Source organism: Pleurodeles waltl, chromosome 1_1 (assembly GCF_031143425.1).
Source record: "Pleurodeles waltl isolate 20211129_DDA chromosome 1_1, aPleWal1.hap1.20221129, whole genome shotgun sequence".
In the NCBI taxonomy this organism is placed as follows: domain Eukaryota; kingdom Metazoa; phylum Chordata; class Amphibia; order Caudata; family Salamandridae; genus Pleurodeles; species Pleurodeles waltl.
The window spans coordinates 801,525,518-801,541,263 of NC_090436.1; the positions used below are offsets into that span (position 1 = coordinate 801,525,518).

General features: G+C 42.3%; 1 protein-coding gene across 3 annotated transcripts in view; it reads left to right on the top strand.

Moving 5' to 3' along the window:
* Positions 1 to 15,746, top strand: part of SPATA6L (spermatogenesis associated 6 like) — a 323,488-nt gene that overhangs the window by 249,061 nt on the left and 58,681 nt on the right. For all 3 annotated transcript variants that reach the window (XM_069228344.1, XM_069228336.1, XM_069228326.1), the window contains 2 exons: positions 1,039 to 1,229; positions 9,620 to 9,713. In XM_069228344.1, coding sequence (XP_069084445.1) covers positions 1,039 to 1,229; positions 9,620 to 9,713 — 285 coding nt within the window. The remainder of the gene's footprint in view (positions 1 to 1,038; positions 1,230 to 9,619; positions 9,714 to 15,746) is intronic.

Consider the following 15,746-nt stretch of genomic DNA (forward strand, 5'->3'; position numbering starts at 1 on the left):
TGTTTATTATTTGTTGCCTTGGGTGGGTTTGCCTGCCGCTTTCGTGTTTGTCCCTCCCTGGGAGCATTGTCTATTTACTTGTGTCCTTCCACTGCTTACTTTTTGGAAACTATTTTTTTCTTTTTGTTTAAGCACTTCATGAGAGTGCATGTGTTTTCAAGGTGTCTCTCTAGTGTACACCCCCCAAGCTCTTTGTTTCTCACCTGTGTTCTTTTCCACATCATGTGCTCCCCCGCCGTTGCTTTCTCATTCGTGCCTTTCCCCATGAGTGCTGCTTCCCCCTTCCAACAACATTCTCGCTATTGCTTCCACCTCCCGCTCAGCTGCTCCCTGTTGCTGCCCCCCCACCAGCAGTCTTTTTTTTTTAATTCATGTTTTTTTTGGGGGGTGGGGGGGTTGTTAACAGAGGACCAGGCAGCAAATTCCTGCCGGCATGTCTGCCTTAACATGCTTTTATGCTACTTTATTTTCTTTCTTTTTTATTTACTTATTCATCTATGTTCTGTACATTTATTTAAAAACTGGCCCGGCGTCATCTTGTAGGCGTGCATGCATAATAAAGAATGCCTGCATCTGACAAATGATGTGGCTGGGCAACCTTACCATCAGTTTTTTTTTAACCTTTCTTGCGATGCTGCACACTGTCTTGCTCATGCTGTACAGCATGGCGAAAAGACAATTTGCAAAGCCAGTGACCTTTGCCAGTGCTTGATTAGTTCGCATTATGGTGCTCACAGTTCTGTATTTCTAATCAGAAAAACAAAAGAAACACATAATGCAAGAAAACAAATCTGCACTGCATGAGGTACTCACTTTGCCATGGAGAAAATTGCAATGTCCTTATTTTAAATGTTTTAAAAATATTAGCTTTTGCTTTAGTACGAAAACATATTTTTTACTGCTCCGTATGTATGTGTATTTAAGCTAAAAAGAAGCACTTTCATAGTCCTGGGTATGTTTCTCTGCGGTAACCATGTTAACTTTCTGCTACCGCAAACTTTGGGCCTAACTTCTTGAAAATCTTTCCCTGATATGCAGGTTTCAGGGGACCCAGGAGAATCGAGTACATCGGAATACGGGTCCTCATTTCTTGATTCGTTTGAATTTATGAATTTTCCGGGCGATTCTAGCATTCGAGGAGCACCAGAGTTTCAACTCACATCTTCACCTTCCGACCTAAAGTGGGACAAGCCAAGTTCAGTTCTGAGCCGCTCTGCCCTGTCCCAAAGGTTAGCAGTATGTCTGAAGTATGTTGACAAGCTGAATAAAGCAAGAAGTGTGATGGGCCACTGATTATATTTTTAGGCCATAACAGCAGGTCATGTTGATGGGCTGTCGTTGTTTCTTCCCTTCTGTAGTCTCTTTTAACTTCTTTGTGTAAGGACTGTGCAACTAGTCTTGGAGAAAATAATTACATAATTCTCAAGAACGATGAGGACACGATAAAGCAGGATTCGGTTACCGAAACCAACATGCAATGGTATATAAATGATCGCTCCATATCACTGTAATATATTACACCAAGCAGTAGTTTTTTTATTTACTGTCTACAGTTAATTGAAGTGGGTAGATTAAATGCTTTGCTCCTTCTGAGCAGAAGTACTCATCTTTTACATTTTCGTGCACATAATCGTAATGCTATAGTATTTAAATTACAGAGCAGTTTTGGAAATAAATATATATAGTATTAGTATATCGAAATAATCCTTTGTCTTCAAGGTCCAGAATGGAGAAGTGTGCTTTAGTCGCCAAATGTGTTGTATAATTTTTATTAGTAATCTGTATCTTGTTTATTCAGTTTGAAACAGCCAAGGCAAAATGTCTCTTTTATGTGAGGATGTTAAACTTTATTGGCCAGTCACTGATATTCGTTGAATAAAGGACAACCCCTCCCTCCACCTCTCTTTCAATAAGCTCATTTGGCAATAGAGAAAATCATGAATTGGATTGGTATTAGGTTCCTCGAGCCACTTCCATGCAATAGAGCCAACATGGAGGAGCCTGATATTTTACCTCAGCACTGATGAAGAGGCAAGTATAGGTGTCATCCAGATCCTAGTGGTAATATTCCATGTGCAAGTTATGTGTCTTTGTGTATGTCACCTGCATGGTACATGGATGCTGTTTATGAGTGAACCAGAGTAGTGGAAGCCTGTGGGATCCATTTTGAATACCCCTAGCCTCGCCTTGTGCACAAGATGGAGGTGAGGTTTGTTTCCAGAGAGTTGATGTGTATTCTTGACATTCTTTGAGCTTGAAGGAGGGACCTAGACACTGAAGTGAGGAAAGGGAAGACAAGACTCCTTTGGAAATTATATTAGGACTTTTGCTGAGAGGAGCTGCTGATTAGTCTTCCTGAAGGACTACCATTTAGTAGATGGTGGGATGAAAGATGGGACTTCTGTGTCGGTTGTTCAGTTGAAACGGATGCCTTAGATGCGGCTAGCCTTTTATCTTTCACTTGCTCACTCTTTAGTGTGGCTGATGACAACCAGGTGCAGGAATGCACACCACACTGTGTCTCTGTTGAAGTTTCTCCAGGCTGGAGAATACCCTGCTATAAGGAGCATCACTGTACACAAAGGCTGTGTTTGGACAACAGCTTGGAGAGAACACTTGAAAAGAGAACCACCTCAAACCGTTTCTGAAAGTGCAGGCAATGGATCAACTTATCCTGCCTGCTTTAACTGTATAAATGTGGAACCCCTGACCCACTGATTATTTAGTCTCCAGGTTCTCTTTGCCAAGGAAGAGCGTGCTGCACAGAGTACTCAGAGGACTGCTGTCCAACCAGATCTGGTGTCTGCTAGACAACTAGCTTCCCAGAGGTGAGAAGGCATCACCTCAGTCCTTCGCTTTTGAAAGAGATGATTAGCCATCCTGAAGCTCCTAGAATCCAGCCTGCCTTCTGAGAGAGGGAACGAGCCTGCCAACGCCGAAAGAGTAGTGGCCGTCAGGAGGAGCGAAGTGCAGCGTGACCCCCTGCAAAGTGTCTGGAAAAGCAGAAAACTGTGGAGAATGATCTGTGTGCCCTAGTGCGGTGGTCTCCAGGGTATCCAGTGCAATTCCTGATGGGAATTGTAAAGCTAAAGCATGAATGAAGCCACTGAGCTAAATCTGGAAAGCTGTGGCGTGGCCCGAGCTCCTGATCGCAGAAGGTGAATCTGTGCCATGATCTTAGCCCTTGAATCTGATAAGTAAAGTTGAAGTGTGGCCTGAGCCACTGAGCCTGATCTGTGAAGTTGTAGCATTGCCTGAAGCCACTTTGTCTTTACAGTTTTGCAGCATAACCTAGATCTTCTGTGTGACCTGGGACCTGAGCATGCCTGAAGCTCTAGTCCACCATCCATCTAGTGTGGCCCCACCATCTGTTTCAGCCTGGTCATCTGTGACCGCACTGATCAGGGCCCAAACAGCTTAATCAGAGCTGCATAGAGCAGGCGCTGGACCAACTGTCAGAAGATTGAACACTCCCCTGAGTGGCCGCATCCAAAAGAAGGTTCATCACGTAGACGCTACCTCTGAGGAGGCAAAGAGCAATTGCAGGCTTTTGCTGTGCCTAGGGGAGGGAGAGCAAGCAAGCATCAGAGGTGCCTGGCAGCCCCTGAAAAGTGCTGGCCCATTCACAGACTGAAAGAGGCTCGTGGGGGGAATACCAGTGAACGGAGTTCAAACAACTGCGCACTATTACCAGAGTATGAGGGTAAGCTGCATCCGGCCCTAATCACGATAGAACCAGACCTGGGGAGGGACTGCCTGGAATGTAATAGGAGACTGGGGTAAACAGCAGGAAGAGGTGCTGGCATACTGTAGTGCCAGGACACTAAATTGCACTCTGTGTACTATTTAGTTTTAACATGCATCAAAATTATTTTCTTCTTAAAGTCAAGCACTGAGTTGGACATTCATTTATTTACAAATATGTATGTTGTTTAGTGCTGAGCCCCTCTACACTACCTCTCTGAGAAGCCTGTGACAGCTTGCCATCGCTACCACTGAGAGTTCAGTGCTGAAGGGGTTGTATTGGCCCATTTTGCAGAGCCATAGTACAATGGACCCCCGAGACACCAGAGGCTAACAAGCTCAATCCCCATAGCTGAGGTCCAGTTGCCTATTCTTGACCCATGGCCAACCTGAATGGGGTCTGACATCTTGAGCACATTAGAAAAAAATGATTAGTACAGAAGTTATACCCAATCGCAGGTTAATGAAAACTCCATGATGGCTACCTGTGGTGTCCACCTCTGCCACAAATTTGACCACTGTCTCGCCTTCCTTCCAGACTATGTCCAGGGAGAGTGCAGGTTCTTGGTCATTCTGGGCAAGGAAGCTATTAAGCAGAAACTATTGGTTGTTGGCAAACATCCTTGTTGACATAGCTGTCAGGAACATGACATAGCCAGAGGCCAGGGAATGGCATTGACACCCCCTTTGATGAAAATAACTTCTTCGAGCCCATGATGGATGAGGTCCTGTAGCAGAACAAAATAGACCTAACCATGGCCAAATGAGTTCAATAATACCTGCCATACCTCACTTATTCCAGCAGACAGAGTCCTTTCAGTCAGGCAAAGCTAGGATCCATTCCTATTGATCTAGCCCCCTAGCTGAGACTCTCCCTTCCTAGGGAGCAGGCAGGCAATGCAGAAACAATTGATGGGTGAAGACAGGTTCAATCCTCCAGCCTGAGCTTAGGCCAATAGATTTAATTGACGTCCCTGTGGATCTGCTGCTCTCCTCTGCAACATCTCATTTGGCTCTCTCCACAGATTGGGGTAACGAATTTCTCTCAACCAGCAGGTGCAAAGATGAATATCTGTTCTTATTGGTAAAGGAAAGCTGTGCTGTACTACTGTCATGGCCACTGCTATTCTGGCTGCCTCTTCCCCAGTCACCACACCAAGAAACTAAGCAGGCTATAAACGCACTCCTTTCTTTAAGGGCTGTTGAGCCCATACTGCCAAATGAATGGAGGCAGGGATAGTATTGCCACTACTGCTTATAAGGAAAAGGAATAGGGTATTCACACCCATCCTGGATGTTTACAGTCCCAACCAGGTCCTCCTGCCACAGAAATTCAAAAGGCTCCCTTTGCCTCAGCCACTAGCATCTGTGCATTGCAGCCATTAGGGTTGCTTTGTGGATCTTCAGGACACCTACGTTGACATATGATCCTAGAAGTAGCATATGAAGTACCTCTGGTTCATAGTGACAAAACCAACTCTCTGTACAGAACACTGCCATTTTTATCAATGTGACCTGGTGGTGGCCTTCAGCCATTAGCAGAGGATTCTCTGCTACCTATACCTGGATGACTGCCTTGGTTATATGGTTTCCAAAGTGGTCACAGCATCCATGTTGGTCTTAATACTGCAGGCCTTGTACAGTCATTGGTTTTGGTTGTGCCGACAATGGTGAACACTTTGATACTTGTGAGTAAACTAAAGAAACTGTTATCATGCACTGTGTTTACCATAATGCATCAGAGAGTTGGTATTCCAGATGCATGCTTCCCTACCCCTTTAATTAGCTCCTTCTTGAAGTTACTAGACTGACAAGCCCAATAAATTAATCTGCACACTCTGAGTGGTATTTAACTTGAGAAGCCTTTCAGCAGTATTTCCGAGCACCCCCAAGCTGACAAATTACTCTCTGCAGCTGAAGGACAAAATCAGGAAACATATTGTCCAGAGATACTCAGCATTGGCTTTGCCAACAATGGTGACAACTTTGACACTTGTTAGTTAAGTAAATAAACTGTTATGCTCTGCATTTACCATAATGCATCTGGCAGGAATGAGTGCTGGTAAGCCGGGTAGCTTGCTGTCCCTCCCCTTCAATCCGAGGTTCTCAGTGAATTACCCAAAATCCTTTATGAGCCCCTCCTGAAAGATTCAGTTAGGCGGTGCAATTGTGAGCTACCGCCTGGCGTAGGCGTACTACTGCCAGAGAGACAGCCATGATCATATCATTGGGTCATTCCTTAACCAGCAACATTGTGACATCCAGCTGTTTTCAGAGGCTTCTCAGACTACAAGCAGATTGCATTGGGGTGATATAGCACGGGTACTCCAAATCCATTACTTGCAGTTGTATAAGGTGGAGCACTGGGACAAACTGGAAGACCATTCAAAACTCATCATATTCCTCCCATCCTTGACATTGGTATTCACTAAAATGACAGATAAAGGCCAAAGCTGACTTAATTAACAAGTTAACAAACAAGATGCATTAAGCCTATTCATGTCTGGAATCGCTTCTTATGTATCAGAGTTACCAGGTCTTTAGGCAAGATGTTATGGTTATGAAGGAATGATTAGAGATCAGTAGTGAGAGTTGTGGTAGTTCTTCGAACTCTGCCTTTAAGTTTGCCCTACACCTGATGGTAAATTAGTCCTTAAAAGAAGGAGGTGGTAGAACTGGTTGTAACGATCATTGTGATGTGCTTAAAATAGGTAGTATATTTCCTGCACTTACCCATTTCTCTATTTTTGCAACGGCCATTGCAGTAAGATGGCAGAAGATCATTGTGGACAGTAACATTTTCATAGGAGAACTAGGTTTCTGTGATATTTAGGAAGTAAATTGGTCAGTGGTAATGTTTTAGGTATTGATGGCCATGTTTGGTGGAGATTGAGCATTTAGCAAAGCCTCTTAGAGAGTAACATCAGTGACTCAAGTAGCATCCATAAGTGGTGTACTCCTACATTTTTCTATAGATGCAAGATGTTTTGAAGTGACAGGTGGAGGATAAACAAGAAGAAAACTAAGGGACATATTTACAAGGAACTGGTGCATCGGCTCCGATGCAGCAGTTTTCTTCCGTCGCCCTGCGCCTACCTAACAATTCCATGGTACAGCGCACCATGGCGCACATTAGGACAATAGCGTCAGAACTTTTGACACTATTATTGATTTTTGCTGGACTAGCGCTAAAAATGTTGCCTCTAGTCCAGTAAAGCACAGGGAGGCCCATGGGCTAATGCACTAGCATAACTTTAAAGCCTACCTGAAGCTGGTGTTAAAAAATGATACTAAAATGGCACAGTGAAATTGTGTAAATCACACAGCACCGTTTTTTTGGGCCTCCCTGCGGGGTAACGCCCTCCCCCTTGCATACATTATATCTGGCGCAGGTATAATGTGGCGCAAGGGGTTACAACGTGGTGCAATGCCTGCATTGCACCACTTTCGAAATATGGCGCAGGGAAGGGGACTGGCTAGCGCTGCCTTAGCGTAAGAAAAAATCATGCTAAGGTGGCGCTAGGGGCCCGAAAAATGCTCCTATGTTTTGCAGGTCTTAAGGGTGCAGCTGGTGCCAGCGCTGGTCTGTTTTTTATAGTACAGTTGAATGAGCGAGGACTCAAGTGGTCCTCTTTTGGATAAGGTCTTGGAAATATCAGCAGGTACCATGCAAACCTGAAAGGCAGGTAGAACCACCATAGACACTGCTGGAGAATCTTCAATGGGCTGTCATGTACAGCTGAGATCTTTAGTGGCCAGTTGGGAAGTATGGAGGACAATCTTGAAGGTGATCAATGGAAGAAGTTTTGATAATCGGTTTTATCAGGAGCAGATATCCAGCACTTTATTATAGCCGTGGCCGCTTTGACCTCATGCAGTCATTAAGTACCAGGATATTCTTATTTTGTCAGAACCGTTACTGTGCCATTGTAGTAGAGACTGATTGTGCGAGTGTAACATTTATTATCGGGAGGTAGCACAATCAATGCAGTCAACCAGGATTCAATTCCCAATCAGATGGGTTGTGAAATATACCCTCAGAGTGAAGTGTAGGCTTTATGCAAACCAAAAGACTGCCAAAGCCAGTACATCTATGTTTTCACTTTGCTAGTTCTATGTACTTGGACAATCAGCAAGGTGTACTTGTCCAATACTAGTCAGGCACTTTGCACATGTTTCATTAGTGGTCCAAAGAACGAAAGCAAATACTTGGTAGGCAGTTAAAGGTAGTAGTAAGATAAGGCAAGTGCAGATAGGATTTCAGAAAAAAACAGAGAAATGAAGAAGCTTGTGCAAGTGACAAGATATTTTTGAAATATTAACTATGAAAGCCTGAGATGTTCTGATGAAATTAGAACCTTTTGCTTGTATGGTGTACTCTGGTTGTGATGCAGATATTTCAGCCTACTAAACAATATACAAACAGTAGAATGGTCTAGCTAATTGAGAGAAAGGCAATAGTCTTGATACGAGCTGTGACAGAGCTCATACAAAGCCCAGTCAATCTAACTCCTAAACGTTAAGCTGATTTCTATGAGGAATACCTGGAACACTTTGACAGCTAGGCTCAACAAGCAATGTTTTACTACACATGTAATGTCTGTATGTTAGATTATAGATCACAAAAATATTGACATGCAAAATTATTGTGGCCAAAAAACGATTACTGGAATATTGTGAAGGTGAGTATACGTTAGAAATTAGAGATGTATTATTTGTAACTCCACATTTATGTACCTTGAAAACATTTGTCAAGGTACATATATGTTCAGTATTCTGATAGTCAGTATTCTTGTGATGACATTTTTGCATGTTGACATTTAAAACGTGGTACTCTGGTAGTAGACCCATGCAGTGACACAAAAATAACAATACAGCTAGGAACCAAAGACCTTGACATTTCCAAATCAGAGTAGTAACAACCTCTAATGTTATCCATAGTATTCTCATGGAGCAACCCTATATTGTCTTCAGGTGCCAAACCACCTACCCTTCTTTATCCTTGGTTTTCAGCCTCCTTTTCTCCTTCCTTTCCCTCAGATTAATGGCCAGTTTTTAATAGAATTTTGTCTGCTTTTATGTTTATGATTCATTACTATGCACTTCATACAGTGTTTTGCGGATGAGATACATCGTCAAAAACTGGCCGCTATTCTATCTGCCAAAGTCACGGGTCCCCGCTGTTAGAGTGGTAGGACATCCCACATCTCTGATGGTGATGCCCATGCTGGCAGAAACGTTTGACAGGTTGTTCATCAGATATTGGGCCATTAAACAAAGGACCTCCAACCGTCCACCATATCTAGGGCAAATGTTCTGACGTGCTTTTTTCCTGTTTGAGGCTCAAGGAAACGCCTAACTAGCTTGACCAGGAAAGTCAGGGAATTACCCCAAACCGCTTGGAGAAAACTCCAAGCATGTTAGGACCTTTTCTGTATTTTTGAATAACAAACTCCAGCTCTGGGGGTTTTGTTTTGAAGAACAAAAACGTTGATAGGTAGCACATTAAGCATGGCAGTCCTCGGAAAAACTTTCAATGCCTGCTGTACTGCTGAAGGCCTGCTGAAATTGATACTTTTGGCACAAATTTGACAAGTCTACTAGTAAAAAGACAGTCACGAGTTTGCATTGCATTTGGCTGAAGTTAAAGAATTGACAGCAAGGTATGGTTGGCCTTATGTATATATTTTTAAAGAATATGAGCCGCATATGTTTCTTTGCTTTTGTGCACGATCAGATGTAGGTAACGCACCAAAATGCTATTTTCTTTGTATTGTGTTTCATTGTTAACATGCTTACTTGATTACTTGATTGCCATGGCATGCATGCAAATGTTAATCTAAAACAAAACACTTTTTGCTGTGTCTATTAACAGGCTAGAGAAAGATCAGTCAAATACCTGGGAGTCCATTCATGAGAGAGTGAAGAATCTTTTAACGTCCAACCGTGCAAAACAGCGACTTCTATGCGTGAGTAATGGGAATAATCCATGTTTCTCACTGGATAGTATGTATATTTATTGGTGCATGTTCATGGAGTCCTTTATGTGGAGGTTCCCTTTTTCTAAGAACACCTATATATCAGTGCCAATCTCATTTTCGGGGACTCATTTACTGCACTATTTTGCAATTACAGCAGACTGATGCCGTCAGTAAATTTGTACTAGGGGAGGTAGGTGTCCTCCAGGGGCTTTTGCCGAGTTCCTGTAATCTGTGCATGCACTAGTTGTATTATATGGAAGGGATACCAAGACATGCCCTACTTTGAGCAGCCATCCTCCCAATTGTCCAGTGTGTCCATTACTCTGTGCTTCATAAATGTCCCTTGACGCCAGGTGCACTGTAAATTGGTAATTTTCAAATAATCGAATGCTTATCCAATTGTGCACCATGATATAGCTATATATGTTCTTGTTGCTAAGTGGACTGATTTGCTTACTGGAACAGGGTTAAAGTGGAAATAATGACTCCCAAGGTCAAAAACTATCTGGATTAAAAGTTGTTAGATTTTTCTTGAAAATGACGAATATGAACAGTTATCATAGGAAGATGAAAGACATTTCGCAAAATGGGTATTAATGGGGAAAAGTATCTTCTGCTTTCCTGTTACCACTGCGAGCAGTCGGGCTGTGCTGATCAGAGGGATGAGAAGGCACATAGAGTGTCTTCCAGCATTAAGAAAACTGTGATAATGAACCGTTAGAGTTGCAGATATTGTGATAAGCTGCGGTCTCACACTCTTTTCATATGCCAACAACATCCAGATTGTGGTGTTCCTGTCATTTCAGGCGATTCAGAGTGTTGAGTCTTTAAACATCTGTCATACTGAAATTTCATCTTGGATGAATGCCAGCTCCCTTAAACTGAATGGGGATAAGGCTGAGGTTCTGTTGGTGGGCAACCTCGCCCACCTTTGGGGATTCCATCTGTTGCCTGAAGCTATGGATGCTCCTTCTACTCGAGTACTTGTGGTCAAGAATCTTGGTTTTTTGGCTTCACAACAGGTTGTCTATGAGTGATCAGATTACCAAGACTGCCTAGATCTGCTTTGGTATTCTAAGATGGCTCAGGAAAATTCTTGGCTGTCTTCCTGTCTCAGTCTAAAGCACAGTAATCCAGGCCTTAATTATCTCCAAGCTTGACTATGGAAATATTCTCTACCTAGGTGTTCTGGAGGTCTTGCTTACGTGGCTGTAGATAGTGCAAAACACTGCTGCAAGATGTTTACTACATCCCCCAAACCCCCCAATTTACGTCCATGATCTATACGGGCTACCAATTAAATGACAAGTGCAATTTAAAGCACTATGCTGCATGTATAAATGTTTATCTAATTCTGGCCTGTCTATATCAGATCCATGGTATCACTGTATAAACCTAAGCGTTCTTTGCGCTCCAGCAATTTCGATCTTGCTGTAATTCCAAAAGTAAGAAAGTCCTATCTAGAAGGTCAAGCTTTTTTCTACTTAGGTTCTACACTATGGAACTCCTTATGTTTTTCTAAGAGAGCATGTCTTTCTCTATCGGCTTTTCGCAAACAGTTTAAAACTTTTTTTGCTTCAATCTTCTGTCGTAGCGAAGGCTTGACGAAGTATTGGGAGGGGCATAATGCTTGGAAACCGTTTTCGGGTACCTATGCGCTGTCAAATCTGTGTAATAATAATAATAATAATAATAGAGGCCTGTTAGACAAACAACGGCCATTATCCCTGGAGATCATGAAGAAGAGGTGTAATGGAAACAAACTTCTAAAGTCCGATAATAAGGCATGCTGGTGCATATGGAATAAGTTGGAAATTAGCTAAAACATATTAAGAGGCTCTAAAACTAAAATAACAAGTTAGGGCAAGCCTGGAGGCTATATGTCCCCTTACTTCTTACTGCCTCTTGTTTCTGAAGTTATGCAAGGAAAGAGTTATTGTATTATTTCTATCCATAAGTGCTAGACAGACACATGCCAAGATGTTGAACCTGGAATGGTGGGAGATTTTGAAAACAAAATTGGGAGAATTTATTTTCCCCACTGTCTTACGTTGAAATGGAAGAGGTTGTATGTGGGAAGCAGCTAAAATAAAGCCATTTTAGGCTTAAAACAGGAAATCTTATGCCTGAAGCGGGTCTGTTGGCATGTATGGCATGTATGCAGACCGTCATGATTATTGGTTTCAGAGTGAACTCAGACCAATCTTTAAAAATATCCAGCACTGCTGCAGGTTCATGGGGCACATGACTGTTTCCTCTAGTCAGAAAATGGGAACCTAGAGATTGTCACTGCCATCAGATTCATTGCTTTTTTCTTGTCAGTCTTATGCAGATTTGATCATGTTCAGTCCTGGTTCCTTCATACACTGAAAGTTGAAAGAAACATGACCCCCTGACACCCAGGGCACCTCCTAACTCAAGGTGTTCTTGGATGCATCACTGTAAGTGTAGACATGGAAACCATTGGACCAAAAATCATGGCTAAAGTCTGTATGTAGGAAAATGGTGATGGGGGTGATAGTGCCTTTTCTCCCTTAGCCACCTTGCTCATCTACTTGTTTAACGGCAGGTTAGCTAAATTGAGGGGCCGCACTACTTCGACCATTATTTGTGCACACTGATCTCTGTTGGGTTGCTTCTTCATCACAACTTACAATAGATGGTACCTGGTCACTAATAGAAGCCTGCTTCCTTCCCAGGACAACCTCTACAGGTCCCCTCTCCTGTGGCATTCCACCTGGAGCAGTAATGCTCAAGACTGCCCTCAGGTTTGTAGCATTTGCAAAGCATATTGCATGAGGAGAATAATATTACTCAATGCAGGCACTGAAACGCATTTCCTGGCCTCTGGGATGCAGGCCCGAGTTAACTGCCCTCATCGTCCTTAGTAGACCAGACCACTAACCTTGACTTCTTGTTCACTACTTTAAGTCTCAGCAACCTGCAACATACAAGTTCAGCTGTCGATCCAGAATGACCATTAATTCCTTTCTCTTGCTCAGAGCCTGAAACGTAGTCATCTTACAGGTGCTCTTCATCGCTCTGCTAATCCTCCTACATCTAGCCTCCATTTATGTGCGACATAAAAGTGTGGCTTTCTATCTAGCTAGAGAATCGCTCCTTCCATTTACCTGTAACCTGAACTCAAGCCATCTTACAATTTCCCTTCATCATGCTGCATCTTCTCTTGCACATGAAGCACTAGTAGGTGGCAGTTATCTAGTGTGACTTTCTGTCAAGTATGACACTCTTCATGGCTCTATCAAAGTCCACATGTTCACCATCCCTCCAAGGGTCCGTCTTCTGGAATAGTGAATATCTGATCTTTGAATACAGTCTTGTGACCTTAATTCTGATACTGAAGGTATACAATGTTTAGAAAAAAATATAATGAAACCCTGATAATGAGGCCAACTCCTGAACAATATGAAAAAAGTACTAATTTCCTCAAATCATGTGACGTACTGGTGTTGGACCTCTTGCAAAGTAATTCCACTGCCACCTGGCAGTCATAGGAGTTAATGTACTCTCTCCGCAGGCTGTTTGATCTAAATATCAACAATAGGATATTGATATTAGGGGTGCACAGAACTGGTTGAATTTGATGCTGTGAAATTCTGCAGAATTACATTAGATTTCCATGAGATTTCGCGGAATTCTGAAGGTGTGGCTGAGTGGGTATTTGACACTATTTTATTAGTGCAAAATGCAGAATAACGTCCAAAAATGGATGCGAGGATGCATTTTGCGCTAAGAATATAATGCAGCCAAACACCACTCGGCACTCTTATGTACTCTTACGGGATTAGTGCATAGTATGTAAGGGCACCTCTGCCTTATGGTATGCAGTGGCTTCTAAAGTTTAGAAACCACTGAATATCAGTGCATACCCCTGGATGCCCTTACATACTCTGCAATAACTCCTGTAGAGTATGTAAGGGCATCGAGGGGTGTGCACTGCTGTAGTTGTTTCTAAATAGGGTGGCAGAGGGAGCAATCCCTCTATATTTAAAAACCATTGCAGATTAAACTTTAATCTGCAGTGATTTTTAAACATAGATGGATGGCTCCCTCTTCCAGCCCTCTTAGAATTAAACAAATAAATTACTGCATATTACTCCTCCCGGTGGAGCAGTGGAATTTAAGAATAATTCCACGCTACCAAAGATTCCGCTGTCAGAATTAATTATTCTGCCCAGGCCTAATTGAGACCACTATTAGTTGTCTCTTTTAGAAGCCCCTTACTGATACCTGCTGACTTTGGTATAACAACGTTTTAGACATTGCCTTCCCCTGCTACTACACAGCTCCACACCCAGTAGTTTGGGTCTCCAAACACTCTGAAGACTGCATTCCTGTGCTTTCTAAGCAAATAAACCAGACCAGCCAAACAATGGCATGGCCGCTACCTAAAACCCAGTCTATATAAAAACCTCTCCTATGCAATGCACTTCCACATCGCTAAATACCATCTTAGAACAACATGTCAATTAACGCCAGATCCACCCAAGGTCATGCACCTAAAACTGTAGACTATATATGAAGTCTCAATTGGGACTTATGCTTATTCACTTAATCTTGGTTCTCTGCTTTCTCACCTCTGTCATTAGATGTCCTTATGTTCCGAATGGTTATGCCTTTCTCCACAAAGACAGATCCAATGAAACTGGGAGGCCTCGCACTAACACTCAAAACCTCATGGGAATGTGGATTCCTAGCTCACCGTTGTACACCTCCTTTGTATGATGGCAGTTAGAAGCATCCTTGCACCTAGAAACCTTTATGCTTGCAGACAATCTACCACCCTACTGGCCATACTTCTTTTTTCTTATTAGAGTGAAATTACCCTCTTCATGATATCTGGTTCTGGTGGCATAGTGGGCTTATACATCTACTGCAGGGATCTGTGTTTGACCTCATGCCACAGGTTCAAATCCTTACAGGCCCTCTCCACCTTACATCCTTCTTAGGTTGATAAAAATGAATATCCTTGAGTTGGGTTTTTGGACACCCTCAATATCGACCCCAGTATGTAAATGGGATTTAGTATTGAGGAAAAAATATTGAAAAAATTTCAATAGACGAGTAAGCCTAGATTTCTAGATTTTCTATATCTAACCCCACATATGTATTTACGAGATATATATTCTACAAGATATATAGATGTGGAGTTAGTAGATGGTAAATATATACTTCCCCATATACACTCACGTTTTGATAATTTCTTCCTCATTATTCTGGCCTCGATATTCTTGTACCACGATATTCTGGGACCGATATTAAGTAGTACAGTCAGTTGGGCAACAAAAAACATCTGTTATTTCATCCCCAAGATAACCTTTAGAGTTAGTGTGTGTTTTCCAAATACACCTTGTATGTTATCCTACTATTCTCCCAAAATCTTTCTGGATACTTTATCCTTGAAAATCGATAAAACCCAGTGGCTCTTAAACCTGGAGATATCAGGAATTTATGATCCCACTCAACTAATAAAGCTCCCATTTCATAAAAAAGTACGACCCCGTAACTACAGAGGAGCCCATCTTATTAGAAAGGACTGATAACCATGCATTACCATTTCCCCTTTAGATTCACAAACTGGAGCATCCAATGCTGACATTGGAGGAGACATCTAACCAACAATCTCTCCTTCAACAATTGGAACAACTTAGATCCTTGACTTAAGACATGGATAGGCCACTCTCTAAATAAGATCTTGTTAGCTTTCATAATTCCTTAACACATAATATCATCAACAAGTTTGTCTTGAGTACAAAGTCTTTACAAAAAGCCTTCTACTTCCTGGTATAACAAAGATCTGAACACAAGAAAATCGATCACCAGAAAGTTTGAAATTATCTCACCAAAATGACAAATCCCTGAGGCACTAAAAGCTGAGAACTTACTTGGCAAATTCAGAAACATAAGATGATTGCCAATAAATCCAAATTTTAAAAGAGTCAGATTTATGGAGTAGCATATCGCCCCAAATAGTTTTTTTCATACTGGTCCAAAATCACC